Here is a 19,567-nt window from a genome sequence, read left to right as displayed (position 1 = left end):
AAAATAAGATAGAGCAGCTATGCCTTCCACATATTGTTCAGATGAGTTAAAGAGTAGAACCCTATACTTTGGCTTCTTACCCTCTCCCCCGAAGGAAAAAAAGAAAAACACTTTAGGTAGAGTCAAAGGACCCTATGAAGCACAGTTTGAACATGCTCCTATAGCTGAAATCTATGGAATAACAACAGAGTACCCAGGTGTCAATGGGGTTTCAAAAAATATTTACCTGATTTGAGACTCAATTTGACTGAGAATTTGACTCTCACTGACTTTTAAATTATTATTCCCTTCATTCCTTTACAGTTCAGCTAATTACGATTTTTTCACCATTCAAAAAAAAAAAAAAAAAAAAAAAAAAAAAAAAAGATGATTAAAGGAGAAATACAGTTTATTCCTAACCAAGAGCTCTCCCAGATGGACTCAGAATATTCACACCCTTATCCTGCTTTTTCTTTGTAGCTCTTATTACATGTACAATAGAGAAATGTGCAGCAGTGGCTGAATCTATATGCTGTCTTCAGATTCTCATCCTTAAAACACTTAGGAATAGTGGGAAAATGGGCCAGTGCTACTTTAGAATTGCAACCGCCTCAGCTTGAGTGGACCTATATATGTAAAAAATTTTGAATATATTTGTGGATAATTGCCAGCACACAAGCACAACAGTAAATTTGTTGATGAACTTAATTTTTTTTAGGCTGTCTCAGAACATCAGATATTAGGCATAACCCTCAGCTATCCTGCATGGTTGAGGTACAATAAGCAGTCAGGAGCAATGAAATCTCTTTTATTGCATATTACATACACTGCTCGTTTCACAGATATTATAACTCATACAATATATGATAGCTGCTAAGTAACAAAGGTTTAAAAAATAAGTTCAGACATGAGCCTTCCTGTGTACAAACTGGAAGAAAATACAAGGCTATTTTTATGAAATGCAACAAGATATAACTATGAGTGTTGTTATTACCATTCAGATGATAAAAATGGAGCTTTGCTGTTTCAGTCAAAAATCCCCCCAAACTGGATTTCAGATAAGTAATCCCAACCAAGCAAAATCTTTGTTAGTAAGTACTCACTGCTTATATCTTGCGTCCCTTTTTCCTTATATTTCAGATTTTTTCTTTGTCTTAAGTTTATTATTTGTTGGCTATTTTTTTTTTTTTTGGTCACAGAAGATACAAAGTTTTTCCTGTTCTGCTCTAGTTGTTTCCATTGCACTAATTATGGGACATCTTGGAAACACTGATTATCTCCCAAAACATATTTGGTGATTGTAAGAACTCTATTTATTTATTTATTTATTTTTAAGTCAAATCTGAAAAGATAAGGTGTTTGAAATTCATTCATTAGTAAGTTTCTTAAAAATTAGACTTCAAAGCATAGATTCTCTTTTGGTTTACATAGGTTACTCATAGCAAGTTACTCATAAAACAGATTGTAAGTACTGGAAAATCCCTAACTCCACCTCATTAGCCAGTAAGAAGCTACAGTAGTTCAGGACTTAATCAAAGGTTAATTAAGTCAGTGGGAGTCTGTTTATGTCTTTGGATCAAATGATCAAAATCTTACTACTTTTTTTATATTGCAATCTCTCCAAGGAGCATGCATGAAAAACCATGTTACTTCCTGTCTTCTTGTAACTTTTTGGATTGCCCTGGTGTTTTTTTCTGGATTACATGCAAAGGAGTCAAAATAGCTGAGTGGTAATACAAAATTTCCACACTAATTTAAATCAAAACTCTCATAGTGCTTCCTTTGGCTTGCAATGGTGGCTTTTCCTATACCATTTACTCCTAGATAGAAATTTTCAAGTTCTTCAAAAGAAGAGATTGCATGACATCATATCAGACCAGGCAATGTCCCAGATGTCAATGAAATATGTAGACCTATGCTTTCAGTTATCTCTAAGAAAAATACTGGTATTTATATTTAAGGGCAACTCAATACAGAAAAAATAGTGAATGGAAGCACAGGTGTTGTGATTAGGTACAACAACTTAAGTGATAACTGGTTTTTAAGGAACTTTCAGGCTAAGATAGAATGTGACTGCCATCTGAAGAGTGTACAACAAAATGTGTTCTATGCACACATTACAGTAAGTAGAGCTGACATAAAAACTGTTAGTTTCTCTATTAACTACATGCCTGCAATTTTCTCTGAATAATAATGTGGAATAGTAGCTAGATGTTTATGGATTATATAAAATAAGGAGACCATAAAGGAGATGAACATTCTCTCTATTCTTAGTTTGTAATTAGGTTTAATATAAAGTATAGGGAATTGGTCTAGTTTCTTAATGTCTGCAATTTATTAATGAATATTTAATGATACAAACACATTGCAAAAGATCTATCAGGAGAGAGCATTATCCTGACAGAAAACTAGTTACAAGTTTCTCCATTGTGAGTCCCAAAGCAGGTTAACAGAGAGAGAGGCAGTGGTGAGGAATGTTAGCAGATGTCCTGATTTGAGACAACTCACTTGTGCATTCCAACTGAATATCTTTTTAACGATTCCCTGCTGATATTTAAAATCAGCTATTTGAGAAACCCTGTGTTCCTTTGAATCTCTTTGGTGAGAAGATATTAAATGAACTTATCCTTTAATGTAGTAACACACCATACCTTTTAAAATATGGTGGCTAATTGTAATTATCTTGTATGCAAACAGTTAACATACATCTGCCCTTGCCCACAGAAAGGTCAAATTCAACATTTGCTATAATAGCTGATTAACATCTTTATTAAATTGGTACATATTCCAATATGAACAAGCCAGTGATAGCACAGCACACTCTGTTCTTCCTAGACTGAATGCTCTCCTGACAGTGAACTATGCTCTGGGGCAATTAAATTGTTGTCTCTTTGTTAAATGGCAAGATGCCTCAGCTTATAAAGAATTTTCATATGAAGAATTCATTATATACTTATTACACTTAAAAAGTCTGAATGACAGTTAATATGCTACAAGGTTATAGCCAGCTTTGCCTCTTGCTGTTTTCTACACCTAATTTTGCACAGCTTACATATGCAAATGAAATTGTTCAAATAGCATAATGTTGCCCATCTGGTTCATTCAATAATGTCCTTAATTCTTGCTACAACTGAATTTTCCCAAAAGGTTTACATGTGGTTTATCCTGATTAAAATTATGCCTTGTTTGAGAGGGGAAGGAAAATCTCTCAAAGATGTTAATGTGCAGGGAGCAATAAAGAATAACCTAGCAACGCATACATTGTTGTATGGTCTAAAAGCTGAAGCAGGCATCTTAAATGTACAAATACCACCAACAACCAAATAGCTCTACAAGAAAATGGTAATGAGTGGTTCTTTGACCTTGTTTGAATACCCAAGGAAAATGAGGTTTGCTAAGAAGCTATTCAAGTTTTACTCAGTGAAATCAGCAGCTTTTTTTTCACCAATAGCAGTGGCCATTGGCAATTTTAACTTGCAGCCAAAGTAAACAATAGCATGAGACTTTGATAACTGTTTTGTAAGATCTAGGGAAACTGAATTTGCTGGAGGTGAAAACAATTGCAGAGTGTGAAGAGTTGGGCTATTGTGTGAGAACTGGCATCCAGCTGATCCTTACCATCCAGACCGTGCAGGGCCAAACCTCTCTGGAAGGTTCAGAGGAAGAGGAAGAAAGTTGCAAGGAAGAAGCACCTAGGTCCTTTACAGGAGTGGATTGTGTAGGAAAGAGAGGCCAACAGGAAGCAAGGAAGGCAGGAGGAATTGTCCTTGTCCTGTTAACTGAAGGCACGATGGTTAGTCGTGAAATTACACGATGCCTAAGAACTTCTCTGGTCTTCCTCTTTCTTCTTTCTATAGTCTCACTTCTTTCCACAGACTGATTTGATTTTTCCATTCATCCTTCCTATTTAGTGCCCTGCAAACTCATTTCCAGTTCCTCTTTTCCTGCTTTCAATCACTTCTAAATAATAAAATCCTCAAAAATACTTCCTGAGCCCTTCCACTTCTTTTCTCCACCACCCCAGAACCTGAGATTGATTTTTCTATTTGTTACTGATCAGTTTTGAGCTTCTGAGACTCCAGAAAAGTCGTCTTTCTGACTCCGACCAGGTGCCTATTCTGGCCTGAAAACAAAAATGTTGATCTCATTCCTCCTCTGGAATTCAATAAGTCAGGGCATTTAAACAGACAGAACCCCAGTACATAGCATCACGCTTTCCTCCGATCTGTTGCCATATGCCTATGTATAAAATATACCAAGGTCCCAGTGTGTGCTTTTAAAGTTCACTCTCACTCTTGGATTGTGGCTTCCAGTTATTCTGAAACAATACTACTGGAAGGATCTTCTGAGCAAAGAACAAGACACAGTACAGAGAGCAGTCAGAGTGATGACAGTATTGTCATGTATGGTCAGCTGGCTGTCTCCCAACAGACGGCGTTTTGTTTTCTCTCACTGGAACCTTCTGCATGCAGAGTAACGGTGTCTTGCTGTGTTAATTTAGCCAAAAATCAAAAGTAAAATACGTATTCCAAAAATACAGAGGCTACACAATTATTTTCAAAGTGTGAAACACATTTCCTGATTAGCTATGTGATGTGTAAATAACTGCCTTAAATAACCAAATAACTTTGGTTATTTAATTTTGACTGGACCGACATATCAAAGCTACTTCATTTGTTTGCTTTGCATTTTCCCCTTGGCCATGGATGAGGTATGTAACTATTAAAGGGTACACAGGCATGATGCAGCATGGGTCAGAGTACTCAAGAGTATATAAATTTTGGACAGCCAGGAATTCAAGAACTGTATTTCATATTCAGAATGATAGTCTGCCTACTGTAAAGATGAGTGAATACAGCTCAATTACTGGGAAGAACTCTGAAGCAAATACAAAGGTCAAGTAGTCAATGTCTTGCTCCTATTGAAAGTACAAGGAATAAAGCTATTGTTTTTGTTAGAAAAATTATTTGGGTCTGACGTGTGGAATCAAACTCTGTAACCCAAGTAAGATTACAAAGCAGGTACGGTTTATTCAGGTTCTAAGCAGACACAAGGTGCAAGGGGGATAGCCCCGCCTAGCTTGCACATCTTCTGGAGAAATCGTGCTGAATAGGCTGAACTAATACATAATCAGTAGTTTTCCCAGAATTCGGATACATATTCATTACACCCCCGAGAGTTTGTTAGCATGCAGACCCTCCCCTGTTGTGCGTGTGTAGTGGGTTGTGGGATGAAGATTTGTTGTCTTCTTTGTGAAGGCTTCTGACCGTTTTCACTGTAAACTTCTGAGCTTTTGGGGGGGCATCCCTCCCAATCTGTTTCTTCTTGCCCTGTGGACATCTAATCACCTCCCTGCCAAATGTTCTCGGGCTGTTCTCAAACCCTTATCTTTATGGCCTTCATTCCCCTCACTATCCCAGTCACAGTGTCTGCCATCCCTATTTTCTGACAAGCTCTACATTCTTGCTTCTATAAACTATCAACTGTTCCCCTTCACCCTCCTTATTCTCAGTCACCGTGAAAACTTTTTGCCTTTTTACTTTCACTTACGGGGCCTGTCTCACCTTTCAGGTCTTCAAGGCAAGTGCTTCGACCTTTGCAAACAGAGACTTATTGCCTTTCCTGAGACAGTCCAGTCTTGCTATGGAATACATGTTCTTATTATTGCTTAAATATACAAAGACTATTCTGAGTATACTAATATTGCTTATAAGTAGCTTTCTGCACATAGTTTCAGAACAAGCACCCATTTATACTTGCAGAGATCATCCCCAGAGATCTCTTTTCATTTACACTCATGCTAGCAGAATGATTTCTTAATCTGTGATCCAAAACATACAGTGGGAATTTAACCCACTGATTAATTTAACCCACTGATTTCCAAAAGGAAGATCAAATGAAACCTACTTGATATTCTGTTTCTGTAAACACTTGAACTAAGGTCTGCTTGTAACTGAACTAGGTACTTAAGCATCTGCTGAATAAGCTTTTGTACAGCAGTACATTTAACAGTCTGCTGCATTCAACCTTTATTACACATTATAACCTTAGAAAAGACAGTAAGGAAGCTTGTTTCAACAAAAACGACCCTAACTTTCTCACATAAGTGGGCCCAGTGCTGAAACCACTTTATTTGAAATAAAGCATTTGTAGAGTAGACAGTAGTCTACCAATCTGCTTTATTGGGAAAACAATATAACTAGTACTGAATACCTCCAGTTATATTTCAAAGGCATTAACTGTGCACGAGCAGTTGGTGTGAAGGTAGAGGTAGTTACAAAAATATATAAGCGGAAGATCCCAAACTTAGAAGGCTTGGAACTTCAAATACATTTTGATTACCTTCAATTCATGTTATTTCTACAATATGGATACCATCCATATTTGTATATGTGAGCTGGAAGCCAGGGAGTCAGATAAATAATTTTAAAAAGCAAACTGTATACATAAAAGTCCCAGTACAGAGATATATGTAAAGCTGAAAGTAAATGCCCTCTGTTACACAAATTTGCTTTCCTGCTAAGTGACATATTTCTATTATACTGCTATTTTCTTAATATTTCAGTTTAAAGTTACATCTACTGTACTAGTGGGGGAGTATGAACTTGATTCATGTGGATTCATTTGGCATATCCCTTCTTCAAGCTTCAGATACACAGAATTATACCTATGAAACCATACCTTAGGAATAGTTGCAACTGAGACAAATTATTTGGAGCTAAATGATTTCCAAGACTTTCTAAGTATCTTGCTGATTTTAATTCAGAGTATCTAATTTCTTCAGACTACATGTTTTTTGGTTGGTTTATGGTTGTTTTTCCTTTTTCGCCCTCCTCAGAAATTAGTACTTTGGCCCATATTTCCTTATACTACTTTCCTTATACTTTTATACAAAATGGAAATTCTCTCAAAAGTTATGCAGTTGATATAACCGTTTACACTTTCCTTGTCTGCTAAAAGTAGGTGAGTTATAATCCTTTTTGTAAATAAATCTGATCTGTGCAGGATTCTCCTTTTGGACTGATATAATTCAAGACTTGTTACTTCTTGTGGGCCTCAAATCTACAGCTAAGATTTGTTTCCAGATTCTTATGCTCTGATATTGCTTTTTAATCCTGTTTCAGCTGTATGTTGATAGGCATGCTTAGGTATCAATTGCATACTTTAATTAATCATAGTAATACTACAAAGCATTTAAACATTTTAATCAGTAGGACTCCAGGATATGCTTTAAAGAAACACAAGAGCTCCTAAGGATATACTACATAGCAAACTGCAGATTTAATTATAACTATAACTTAATTATAACATGCCTGCAAAGCTTCAATTAGTTAACATGAATTACAAAATAAAATTATTCTTGTATGAAGTGGTAACTGGAGTTCAAGCTCTAACATAAGTATTACTATGTCATAATTTCTCTTCTAACATCTGTTACGTAGATTAGGGTAAAACACTGCTCTGTCTTCATTTCTTCCATAAAGATACATAGGTATCAACAGATTACCTCTTACTTACACTTAAGACTTACCAAAGAGCAAGCTAAAATATAGAAACATCCACAACTTCGTATACTATGTTCATTATTTCCAAGGAGAGATGAAATGGTCATTTCCACCGATAGACATAAACTTGGCTGAGCATATCCTCAAGAAGTGCTATATTTTTACTGCATAAAAAATTAACTTGTGTAAGTTCGTTTAAGGCACATTGGTTTTTCTCAAAGATGTAATTCTTGAGGAAGATGCAAAGCTAAAACATACAAGGTGGGTCAACACGTTAAATGTAATTTTGAAATAAAGGTCATAAGCAAAACACAATTCATTTTGCTTCTGAATTGCTTGTTCAATCAATTGCTTTGATACTTCATATTTCTTCTCACCAATTCATACATGCCATTAATCTTGCTCTTTTATAGTGAAGAGGATTGATACTAGCAACAGTCAGATCTATGTTCCAAGTCCTTGCACAGCCTTAGCTAAAGAACTGCTCTCTTTCAGGCAGGTAGGCCTGCAGGATGGTCAGTGTCAACTTCCAGACACAACAAAAGTATCACATAGATCAGGATGCATTGTGTTTTACACCTTCACAAGACTATGGGTTGAGGAGGTCTGAGAAATATGAATTTGCTAGGATGAAATGGGAAGATGGAAGACCTTAAGAATTAGATTCCAAACCAGTCCACGTGCTAGTCTGAGACTTGCAGTACTTTTTCTCAAGTGATGCTAGGGATTAATCTGGAACACATTGGTAGTTCTGGCCCTGAAGATAACTAAGAGTTCTCTTCATGTTGTCAAAATCAAAGGCAAAGGCCACAGATAATACCTGAGCAAAGATCATGGTGTCACTGCATTATTTCAATTGCTTTATCTAGTAAAACAGCAAAACAGTTCCAACATGAGAGAGAAATATTTATATGCTCTGTAAATAATATTTGTACTGGAAAAATATATTGCAAACCTTAATCAGAACTGTAATCCTCATAAAATGTACCATACTGATGTTGCAAAAAATCCAAATGCTGAGTTCATCTCAGAAAGCCAGGCATTATTTAGCTGCTGTTGTCACTGCTGAAACACAATGCCCACTGCCATTTGTGCTCACAACTCTGCTTTCCACAAATGTTCAACAAGTGTTGATGAATGTCAGTGGACACAATTTTTTTCAGCATGGAGGAATTCAGTGACACACCTTTGCTTCATAAGCACTTCCATGTCAGACACCATTCTATCAGGCTGCCTCTGTGCTGCCATGTGTCACACAGCAACAAAATATACTGGGGTACTGGTGGGAAGGTTAAGCCCTTGCTGTCATATCACCATCATCTGCCTCTGATGTTGTGGGCCAACACCATAAAATAGGAGGCATTACTTTTGGAGCAGCCCTCATATTAGTGATCTAATCACTTTTATGACATTTCTGTGTTCAGAGTTTGCCAATTGCTAGTGCTGTAACTCCTTGATTTTGGCACGTGGCAATCATAGGTTAAAAAGTTCAAACTCACTGAATTGCACTGACAAATAGTAGATAAAATGTTGTGCTCAGCACTTCTCAGGGACAAACCCTGATTACAATCCTTGATTTTTTATTTTTATTTATTTATTTTTTTTTTGGTGCAGCCTTTCTGGGAATACAGTTTGCAACATGTTTCAACCAAATACATTTGCACTCCTGTGAAGAAGATTACTTTTTTTTTTTTTTTGGGAACCAGTTCTTTCTTACTATCTGCCACATGATCTTTTGCACCATGAAAACAAACCAAAACAAGCCAACAACAAAAATCCAAAACAACAACAACAACAACAACAACATAAATCATGGTAAATCAAGGTAACTTCTACCTTGCCATGTTATTTCTTTCTGACAGGCCTCATTATGAAGATAGCTAACACTGAGTTTATTATATAACACCTCTCCCTGAAGTTGTTCAGTGCCAGGCTGGATGAGGCTTTGAGCAGCCTGGTCCAGTAGGAGGTCCCTGCCTATAGCAGGGAGTTGGAAGTAGGTGATCTTAAAGGTTCTTTCCAACCCAAACCATTCTATGATTCTATGACTCTGTTACAAAACTCAACTTCTTCCAAGATGAAAGATGTCCTATGAGACTCACTAGAAATACCTCAGCAACAATGATTTCTGCATAGGCTAAAAAAAGCTAGAATTCCACTTACGTTCCATTGTTTAATGTTATTCTTTTCTTTAAGTCATAAAATGAACATGCTATAAACCTGCACAATGGCCATAGCACTCGTTTGTTTATACTAAAGAGAATGACTAACATATAAGCTCAGGCTTGGCTTCTCTTGATCAGATCTCTAGAATTTGCGTGTATACATGATAGTGCTTCTGATTTTATAAGCTGATGTTCTGTTCAGCTCATGCACAGTTGCTTGTAAGCTTGAAGGAAAACTGCACATATAAAATAGTCATTAGGAAATAAGTATTTTTCTTTGTATATAAATGTATTGCACCTTCATAGTCAAATTTGAGATATCAAAATGATAAAAAGGCCTTGCAGTTCACTCTCACCAGATCAAAATCAGTGCTTACTAAAACACTCAAATATTTATGTAAGCCTCACTCACAAGAATTCTACGATTTCTAGTAGATATGTCCCTCAGTGTCCAAACCCCTACTGTTGAAGTGTTTTCCAGTGTCAGACCTAAATTCCACATGTTGCAACATAAGTCAACTACTTTCTTTACCCACTACCACATTCTCTGTGGCAACTGACTTAATATAGCTTCTATTTTCCTCTCAAACAGCTCTAGAAGAAAGAAAGAACTCCCAGTCATTGCACATCCCTCTACTGGCATAAGAAGCACTTCAGAAAGTCTCTACTTGTTCCTAGTGTTCTCCTTTAGATTCTCCTCTAGTCATATATAGTTGGGTCCAAAAGTGACAGTTCTGCTCAGAAGTGACATATTACTAAGGAAGAAAGGGTTTTACAAGTTAAAGAGAAAACACACAAAAAAATTATTTGACACAAAACAAAAACAAAACAAACAAAAAATGCAATGACAAAAGATAGATACAGTTTGATTTTGAAATGCTATCAAGAGGCATCCTCCAGCTACCTCTGTTCAGCCTGTAGTTCCCACTGTCAAAAGGGCATCTTGTGATCAGCAGAAAGTTGCCAGCAGTGGCCATGACTATAAGGAAAACAGTCAGAGCAGTGAATAGCAGCAAGGGCAAGAGCTGTATCCCTTCTTCCACTCTCCAGCTATTAAAATGCTAACATTAGCAGATAGCTTAATGAAATGCAAAGAATTTCATGTGCACTTGTTTACATTTAGTTTAGGCTGCAATACTTATCTGACATCAATTTCCAAAGTAAACTGATGAGAAGCAAAGAAAGCAATTTTATTTTTATTTTTTTATTATTATTTTTTCCACATCAAACACGATTAGAAAGTGAATTACTTATTAACAAGGCCTTCCTGTCTTTTGTGCAGGACAGGGTGAAACACCTTATCAATATATTGACACTAGCTGGACATTGTGACTGAACCTTTCTTGTGATGTTGCAACATCACAAGAAGTCAAAGCAGAAATCGCTGCCCTCCTTCCCCACCCATTACTAGGCCATCTACACACTAATATCCTTATAAACATGCATTCCTGATTGCTCTTGAATCCTCACTTACTCATCCATTCTCCTTTCCTTCCTATCTGCTTCTGCAGTGCATTTTATTATACTTTTTATTTTCTAAATCATTTCATCCAACAGTCTTTCAATTTCCCATCACACAGTCATATTAAGAAGTCACTTTCTGTTTCTCTGGGGAAACAAATGTTACTGCTGGCACTAGCGACTTGTGGAAAAGCCTACAGGTCAGATGTTCAGATTCCATTATAGGATATTAAAGTTGCTGCCACAAGTGGTAGGGAAAATAATGCTTTATGGTCAATTTCTTACCTGCATAGATTATTTTTTATCAAAAACATGTATACTGGCAGATTCTGTTGAATGCAGTTGAGTTGTTTTCCCCCCTCTAGAAAGGTTGTTTCTGGAAGTTAATAACAAAACTCCTGTTTGTTCTCATTGGGAATAAGTAATTATTTGCAAGCTTGATTACTCTTTACTCAGTACCACATTAGCTTAGAGAGGTTGAAAGGTCCTTCATGCCGCACCACCCCCCTGCCAGTGGGAGCAGACTACAGCATCAGAAGCGGCAGTGCTGAAGAAAGACACCTGATTCTCAGTGTGCCCGCTCCACTGCTGCCTAACACTAGAAGCACAAAGAAAACAAGAGACAAGTCTTCAATGCTAAAGCTTGCAGGTGCCAGCAGTCCTGTTTCCAGGCATCCCTAAGATGAGGTATCTTCCTTTCACTAGTGCTACGAAGTACTAAGCCTTCAGCCTTACACACAGCTCTTTTCAAAGATCGCTAACAGCCCCCAAGCTGCTCTGTGCCTTATCCAGACCGTTGGTCTTGGCTATGCTGTTAACATCACTATGGTCGTATGCTCCGAAGTCTCAGTCGACCACAAGATGCAGCCGTGCCCCACGTCACGAGCTGACAGCTCTGCGGTGCGATGCCCGCTGCCCTGACACAGGAATGCTAGAGGGCCAGGCTGGAGGCCAGCATCTGCTCCGCCATTCTCTGTGGAACAAGCAGGACCCGGCGGCCGTTCACTGAACTCAGAGCTCACTTCCAAGCATCAGCCGAAGGCTGCGAGTACAGCAGGCGCTCCTTCCCCACGTGGCCTTGCGCTCTCTGGAGCGCGGTTGTGTTTGACATCCGGGGCTCGGATGTTTACCTACAAGATGTACAGACGCTTGGGATTGCCATTTCGAAGCGATTAAAGCTCCTCCCGCGCTGAGCGGAGCAACGGGGCTGTCGCACCGTGCCGAGCCCGGAGGGCGCTGCCTTCTCTGCCACCTCTGCTGCGTTTGGCCCCGCTCCTACGCCTCTGGTCAGAGAAAGTAAAGTCAGAGCAGCATGAGGCGTCCGGGCCCGCACGGCTTCCTGCGCCGCAGGAGTTTCGAGCAGACAACACTCAGCCGGGGAGCAAGAAGATACAGACCGCTGCCACCTCCACCTGCAGCAAGCAGGCCGCCCCGCAAAAGCCTCCCGCAACCCTAACGGCGGCAACAGCGCAGCACAACCCTGGCACGGCACAGTCCCGCCACAATCCCGGCCCCCTCCGCCCTCCCGGCAGCGCCAAGCCTCCGCCCCGCACGCCTACGCCTTTAAGAGCTTCCTGCGGCGCCCCCACGTGTGCGATCAGCTGATCGCGACGTCGCGCGGGGCGGGGCAGGGGCTCCGGCCGCTGCTGCCGAGCGGCGGGGCGCTACGGGCGCGGGGCTGGGGTTGGTTGCGCCGCCGCCGTGCGCCCTCCCTCCCTCCCTCCCGTTTTCTTCCCTCCCACCAAGCCCTCCGCGCGCGCAGGAGCAGCGGCTGTGACAGCGCCGCCGTGCAGCGCCGGCGCCCCCGCAGCCTCACCCCTCGCTCTCGGGGCGCCGGCGGCCGAGCCCCCCCCGGCTCCGTACCTGGCGGCTTTGGCCGAGCTCCCCCACACCCGTCCCCTCCTTCCCGGAGGGCAGGAAGCGCCGTTCCCCGGCGCCGGGGCGCGCTGTCAGCGGGCGGGCGGCCCCGCGGAGCTCCTCGGCGGTACATGGATTACCTGGTAGGTCCCCCGCCCGCGGAGCGCGGCCTGCCCGCGGGGTGGGCGCGTCCACCGGGGCGTGCGGCCACCCGCTCATTTGGCCGCTATTAGATCGCTAACGCCGTGACCCTGGCTGCGGCTGCGCTCCTAAATGCACGGGCGCGGGGCACGCTTGAATGGGCTAAATTGTCACCGCGGGCACAGCGGCGTTTATGGCTCCTTAATGAAGATTGGCCTTACCGGCCGCCGAGATCCTATCGGGCGCGCCGCCGGCGGGGTCGCGGCGAGGGGCGGTGGCCTCCCGCCAGCGGTGCACCTGCGGGGAGCGGGGCGCCGCGCGCCGGGTGCGGGGAGCGGCGGGCGGCGGGCGGGGTGCGTGCCCAGGGCTGCCCCGCGCCGGCAGGGCCGTGTGCTTTCCGTTCCCTGATGATGAGGTCGAGAAATAAGCCCGGGTAGCTTAGAATTGCTCAGGGATATTCTGCTTGCACCGGCAGCTTCAACGTGCTTTCCTTCCTGAGCATGTATAGCAGAACCGAAGGTAAGCCCTGCCTGGCAGGCAGGCTGCTCTTTAAGAACCTGGTTAATGAAACACTGATAATAAACTGCTGTGCACCATGTGCAGCCTTGCAGCTCCTTGTGGGCCTGGACCCGTTCCTTGGATTTTTCCTTAATAACTTATGTCCAGATGGAACTGGCCATAGCATACTGTTTGCAGTGCTCATTTTAATCTTTGTAGCTGCCACCTGCTGAGTGGATGCCCAGCCACCTGAGAATCTTATCTTTAACAAGACTTGGTCATGGGGAGCACATTCTGTTCACTGGAGAGAAGCAGGGGCTGAGTATCTCTACATTTTTTTCACCTTACTCTTTTTATCCTGTTTGACCTCTTCCTTTTTTTTTTTTCCTTGCTGTTTTGTGGGCTTCTTTAGTGCTACCTCTTAGTAAAAAAAATAAGAAAGTACAGCATAGCTGTGGCCTGAGCCTTCATGCAGTCCTTGCTTTATGTTTCTGTTGTTTTAGGGAACGTCTGTGAGGTAAGACTTACCCCAGGCCTGATATAGTGCCATGTGAGACATAGGGGCTTTGCTGTAGGAGTTGCTACAAATCAGCTGTTTTTATAAAAGGAAGTAAGGCATTGGGAATGATAGCTCAAGCAGGCTGCTAGTACCTTGCAGTTCAGGTGCCTCTGTTCATCACTTGCCACCAGCTGTGGCCAGAGTTAACATCACTTCTCATGGTGCAGGAGGATCCCTTGGATCTTTGGCATGCTTGCTGCAACTGCCATCCACACAGTTGTAAACCAGAGCAGAAAAGAAATCTGGAAGGCTTTAATTCCTGTCACTGTGTACTACTTGGAATGAAGACAACCTGTTTAGCAGTATTTTCTCATGCAGTTATGCAGAGGTCTTTTGCTTCCAGTTCTCATTTTCACCAACTGTAGGAGATTGGTCCTCCTTCCTTTCTCTGTTAATGGTAGTAAATAGAAAGTCTTTGTGCTGTGCAGAGGGTGGGGGCACTTAGGAGAGTCTGCTCTGACAGAAAGTGTTGGTGGAGTGAGTGAGAAACACAGTTCTTTGCAACCCTGGGGGACCATAGGGTTCCCATGGAGTATCTGTTGCTCTGGTGGGCCCACTTTTCATGCAAGACCTGCAGTTGCAGCAAGAACATTAACCTTTAGGTGTGGAACCTATATATCCTGGTTACTTTCATGAAAGTAAAAGTGTGCGTTAAAGTTTTGTGTTACCGAGTTTTATGTATTTATGTTGATGTCTTTGACCTGTGTAGGCTTCAGCTGCTATACAGAACGTCTCTTGCTGGTTCGTTCCATTGGATGCACATGTTGGAGCCGTAGGGGCTCTCTCTGCTTGTGCTGAGGAGCACCCAGCAGAGCAGAGTGCTGCTCTTTCTGCAGGAATACAGTTTTGGTTGGCTGGACAGGGAGCTCAGCAGAAGAAGGCTGGGAGAGCTGAGGTCAGAATGGCTGCAGGATGGGCTTTGGAGTTGCGCCCTTCAGCATGGAGTTTGCCAACAGCTGTCACTTTCCTTACTGATGAAGGATGCTCCTGGTATCTCAGGATGAGGCCTGCTCTAATGGAGGATTTGTTCTTCTTTAAGGAACTGATTCTGAGAAGCACTGAATGGATAAAGTACTGGTATTAGGTGAACATCTTCTGCTTGCCTGGTTTGGCTTTGCATTGTAACAAAGCAGTGTATAGCAGCTGATAGAGGTGCTTGTTTTATTTTTTTATCAGTCTAATCACAGTGTTAGGAGTGGTATTGTTTTTGTGTTCTGATTCTAATAAGCATAGATGAGCCAAGTTCAACCCCCAGAAGAAAAATCATCTTCATTCATTTAAAGGTGAACTCCTTTAAAACATCCTATGCGAATGCAGCTGCATCAGTACATGGCAGCAATGGTTTTGTGACTGCATAATCCTGGAGTGTGTCTGCAACCATCTTCTACTTCATTCTTGCTGCTCTGTGTCCGGAAGAATTACAATGCATACACAGTCTTGTGTTGGCTGGCCTATGTTCTGTAGACTATGCTTAATTTATGACATTATGTCATGATACATCTTGTAAAAAGTATGGCTTGTAACCAGTCTTACCGTGTTTGCTTAGAGAACCTGTGGGGAAATAGTGACAGTGCTTCAGTTTTCATGTGTAGTGCAGATCTTAAGCTGATCAGCAGACTTTCACAGTACATTTCTTTAGTGGCATCCTCTGCATTAGATAATGATCTTACACTAAACAATTGCATGTATCAGCCTGATCTGTGATGAGCCTTTAAGAGCTGCTTTAGAGGATGATGTAGCAATTTGAATCAGTGTGAACTGAGGTGGGGGAAAGTTTTTTATCTTGCCCTGAGAGTTTGTAAGATGTGTAAGTTGCTCTGAAAGTAATGCCTAGTATTTATTTCCATGGAAATTGTAACAGATAAGAAGAGCACAATAACACTCCTTGAGAGAGCAAATTCTCAGCTACAGAACACTGTTCTTCAACACAGTCACCACTGTTAGCTATGCTTCTTTGACTGTGATGAACAGAGGTCTGCATGCCATGCTCGTAAAAAATCTGCATGGCCAGTCAGAATTGTCTTTCATGTCACTGTAGCCACTGCTGAAACGCACCACCTATCACCTCCCTGTGCTCACATCCACTGCTTGGTGTCCACAAACGTTCAGCAAGCACCAGCAAATGTCAGTGGGTGCCATTTTTTCCACATGGAGGACTTCGGTGACACACCTTTGCTCTGTACGCACTTCCATGTCAGACACCATTTTGCCAGTGCCCATCTGCTGCCATCTGTCACACGGCAACAACACGTAATGGGATGTTGGCAGGACGGTTCAACCTCTGTTGATGTACCACCAACATCTGCCTCTGATGTTGTGGGCCAACACTATAAAATAGAAGGCATTGCTTTTGGTGTAGCTCTCGTAAACTTGATAACCTGCTGGATGTTTTTTTACCCTCAGCACTTTTAATATGAAAACTTTTCTTTAAATTGAATCCTATACTGTGTAGTATATTGCTGTCTGAAACTGAAGATAACACTTCTGTGAACAGTTGTAACAACTTCAGTGGCTTTTTTCATCATTGAAGTTCAGGCATGAGTTTTGAGAAGGCTGCACAATTGTCTTAGCATGATCTTGTTGCTTTCTTGGAGACTTTTTTTTTAATATGGTTTTTTGAAAAACACCTTTTTTTGATTCTTTGTACACTTGCTAGCTGTACTGAAGTTTTATCTCTGCTTTGCATGCACTGATGGGTTCTGACTAAATCGAACTTAATTTTCAAATTTTACATGAGTAGACCTTGAAGCTATTTCAGAATTTCTTGTTTCTGCATGTTCTTAACTGAAGGTCTGGATAGTTAGAGTTCATGGAGGCCTGTTTGTTTTTGAGTAGTCAGCAACATATACCAGTCTGGTGCTTTGATGAACAATAGCAGATTTCAAAAAACAAAAATAAAAAATTGTTTCTGAGCAACTTTACTTTCCTTGTTTATGGGGGTGGTTAGTGATAGGACAAGGGGGAACGGTTTTAAACTGAGATGGGAGATTTAGGTTAGATATTAGGAGGAAGTTTTTCACACAGAGGGTGGTGACACACTGGAACAGGTTGTCCAAGGAGGTTGTGGATGCCCCATCCCTGCAGGCATTCAAGGCCAGGCTGGCTGTGGCTCTGGGCAGCCTGCTCTGGTGGTTGGTGACCCTGCACATAGCAGGGGGTTGAAACTAGATAATCTTTGAGGTCCTTTTCAACCCAGACCATTCTATGATTCTATACTTGAAAGTCCACCTTGAGACCTTCCCTTTTACTTAATTGGACCTTGAACAGACTTGATTTGCAAAGTGGTGAGATCAGGTGGTCATGATCCACCCTGTGTTTCTGATGTATTTCAGATCTGCTCTTACTGCTGCTGTTGCCTGTTGAGTTGTTTGATACTTACAAGCCTTGAAAAACATTCTTTTATATTCTACAGATGGCATTGTGTAAGCATCTGCTTGAAGATTAGAATGCTTTTTCACTGAGAATTCATCAGCTGTGTAGCTGCTGTTCCTTTTCTTGACTAAGGAAGGAGGGGAAGATGTTCATGCTGAGTGCTCATTCGTTCATAGCACATGCAGCTGTTGCACCTGTCGCCTACTGCATGAGCAACAAAAGTCTCTGGAACCTTAACACATGCTAAACCCCCCCTCTCATCATAGTAATTTTTTTGTCTTCTGTCACAATGTTATCAGTATTATTGGGTTGTCTGTTGTCTCATTCATCAGATATATAATTACTGAAATTTTTACCCTCTGTATAGAACACAGTGGCTTAGATCTTAGGGTATCATCCCTACTACAGTTTGGAATCCTGGTTAGGCACAAATATGAGGGGTCTGCCTGGTAATTCTTTCAGAATTAAGGTACAGCTTAATGCAGAATAGAAGTCGACTTATATATGAAAGATCATATATACATCATATGAAAGTACAGGGTGCACACAGCTGTCTTGGTGTTAGGATCAGACTCAAACTTTTGACTTCACTCATCCCTGCTTTATGTGGGTTTGCATTGCAGTATGATCACATGAACTTGAGTTTTTTTCAGATGAAACCAGGTTGGAAGATGAGCTCAACTTGTTTTCAGTCTGCAGGACCAGGTCAGAACTAGTCTGAAGTAAAATGCCGGATGTGTGTAGTGTGAATGCGTCGTCTTCAGTGCAAGCCCTTGCTAGGCAGTACTGCTTGCTGTTGTATACGTAGCTGGGGCCACTGAGTCTGGAAGTGGGATGATTGCTCCTTCTAATTATTTTCTGCATCAACAAAGCTGTGTAGATAGAAGCCCCAAACAAGTTTTGGAGCTCATAACCCAAAACAGTTGTTTTGGCTAGGTTTCTGTTAGTATTTCAGCTCTATGAGGCATAGCATTCAAATCTAAATTAACTGGGAGTGGTGAGTAGAATTCATGCCAGAAGAAAGCTTCCTCTGAATGAGCATGCTTCTGATTTAGGTAAGTTTGGGAGTTCAAGAACCTGATCTAGCTGAAGACCTGAAAGAAGTGCTGTAAAAGAATAAATATTTCTCCTTGGTATTGATAACAGCTTTTGCTGAATTGAAAATGTTATCAGCCACATAAATACAGGCAATAAAAATATCAGTGACATAGCTGAGCAGAAATCACATGGCTGAAGACAGATGAATGAGCAGAAGAGATGCACAGTTTCTTTGCAGATAATGATAGAAGTGTTGTATTATGCCTGCTATAGGAAGCATTACTGAATTCTCCACATAAACTTTTGTTTTAAGAGTTGCTGTTGTGAAGGCTGAAATTTGACACAGCTACCTTGAGAACAGAGAAGAATGCATTAATGTGATTATTATCCCAATTGTAAAACTGAAATAACAGAAGTATTGCAGCTCTAGAAATTTCATTCTGTTTAGATAGCACACACTGAAGAAGCAGGTGAATTAGAACATATAAAATCAAATTTCTTTACCATCTTGCCTGTTCCGTGATGAGGATTGAATTAGAGTGGTAGATGATATTACCTCAAAAAATATGTTCCATTTGCTGAAAATGTGCTTGTCTGTTTGTTATGAATAGCCCAACCCTTTCCTTGTAAGTTGTTCCAAAGGCTCAATATGGGTTGGACCCAATGTTACTCTGCAGAATGCTGCTCCTAAGTTCTTAAGTTAGAGCTCCTAGTTAGAGGTAGCATGGTGATTATTTTAACAAAAGGTCATAAATACAAGCTTTTATGAAGTGAGAAGGTCTGTGTTTAGTAAGGACAGAATATTCTTCCTCATATTCCATGCTGATTAGCAGTTTTGGCTTGCCGTCAGTATCATCAGCTCTTGTTTTTAAATACTGCCAGCTTATGATGCTGCTGCTTTGAAAGCCTGAGTTCTGAAGTTTTGTGATTACATGAGGATATCAGCCTTCCATTAGCAAAGGAAATATTTTTAGTTTCAGACTTAAAAGCAT

The 19,567-nt window shown here is 41.1% G+C and overlaps 1 protein-coding gene across 4 annotated transcripts in view; it reads left to right on the top strand.

Annotated features, from left to right (window-relative positions):
- Positions 1-12,748: 12,748 nt before the first annotated feature.
- The window catches only part of ARL15 (ARF like GTPase 15), a 223,884-nt gene continuing 217,065 nt past the window's right edge, over positions 12,749-19,567 (top strand). Inside the window, exon 1 of one of the 4 annotated variants that reach the window (XM_085212803.1) lies at positions 12,749-13,110. Coding sequence is in view for 1 of the 4 variants with exons in the window: in XM_085212801.1 (XP_085068927.1) it covers positions 13,099-13,110 (12 nt within the window). In the remaining 3 variants the exon portion in view is untranslated. The remainder of the gene's footprint in view (positions 13,111-19,567) is intronic. The other 3 variants (XR_014880321.1, XM_085212800.1, XM_085212801.1) reach the window with 3 other exon arrangements.

The sequence above is a fragment of the Meleagris gallopavo genome, chromosome Z (assembly GCF_905368555.1).
Source record: "Meleagris gallopavo chromosome Z, MGAL_WU_HG_1.1, whole genome shotgun sequence".
Lineage (NCBI taxonomy): Eukaryota > Metazoa > Chordata > Aves > Galliformes > Phasianidae > Meleagris > Meleagris gallopavo.
The sequence above is the reverse complement of the archived record's forward strand: the minus strand, read 5'-3'. Positions and strand labels throughout refer to the sequence as shown.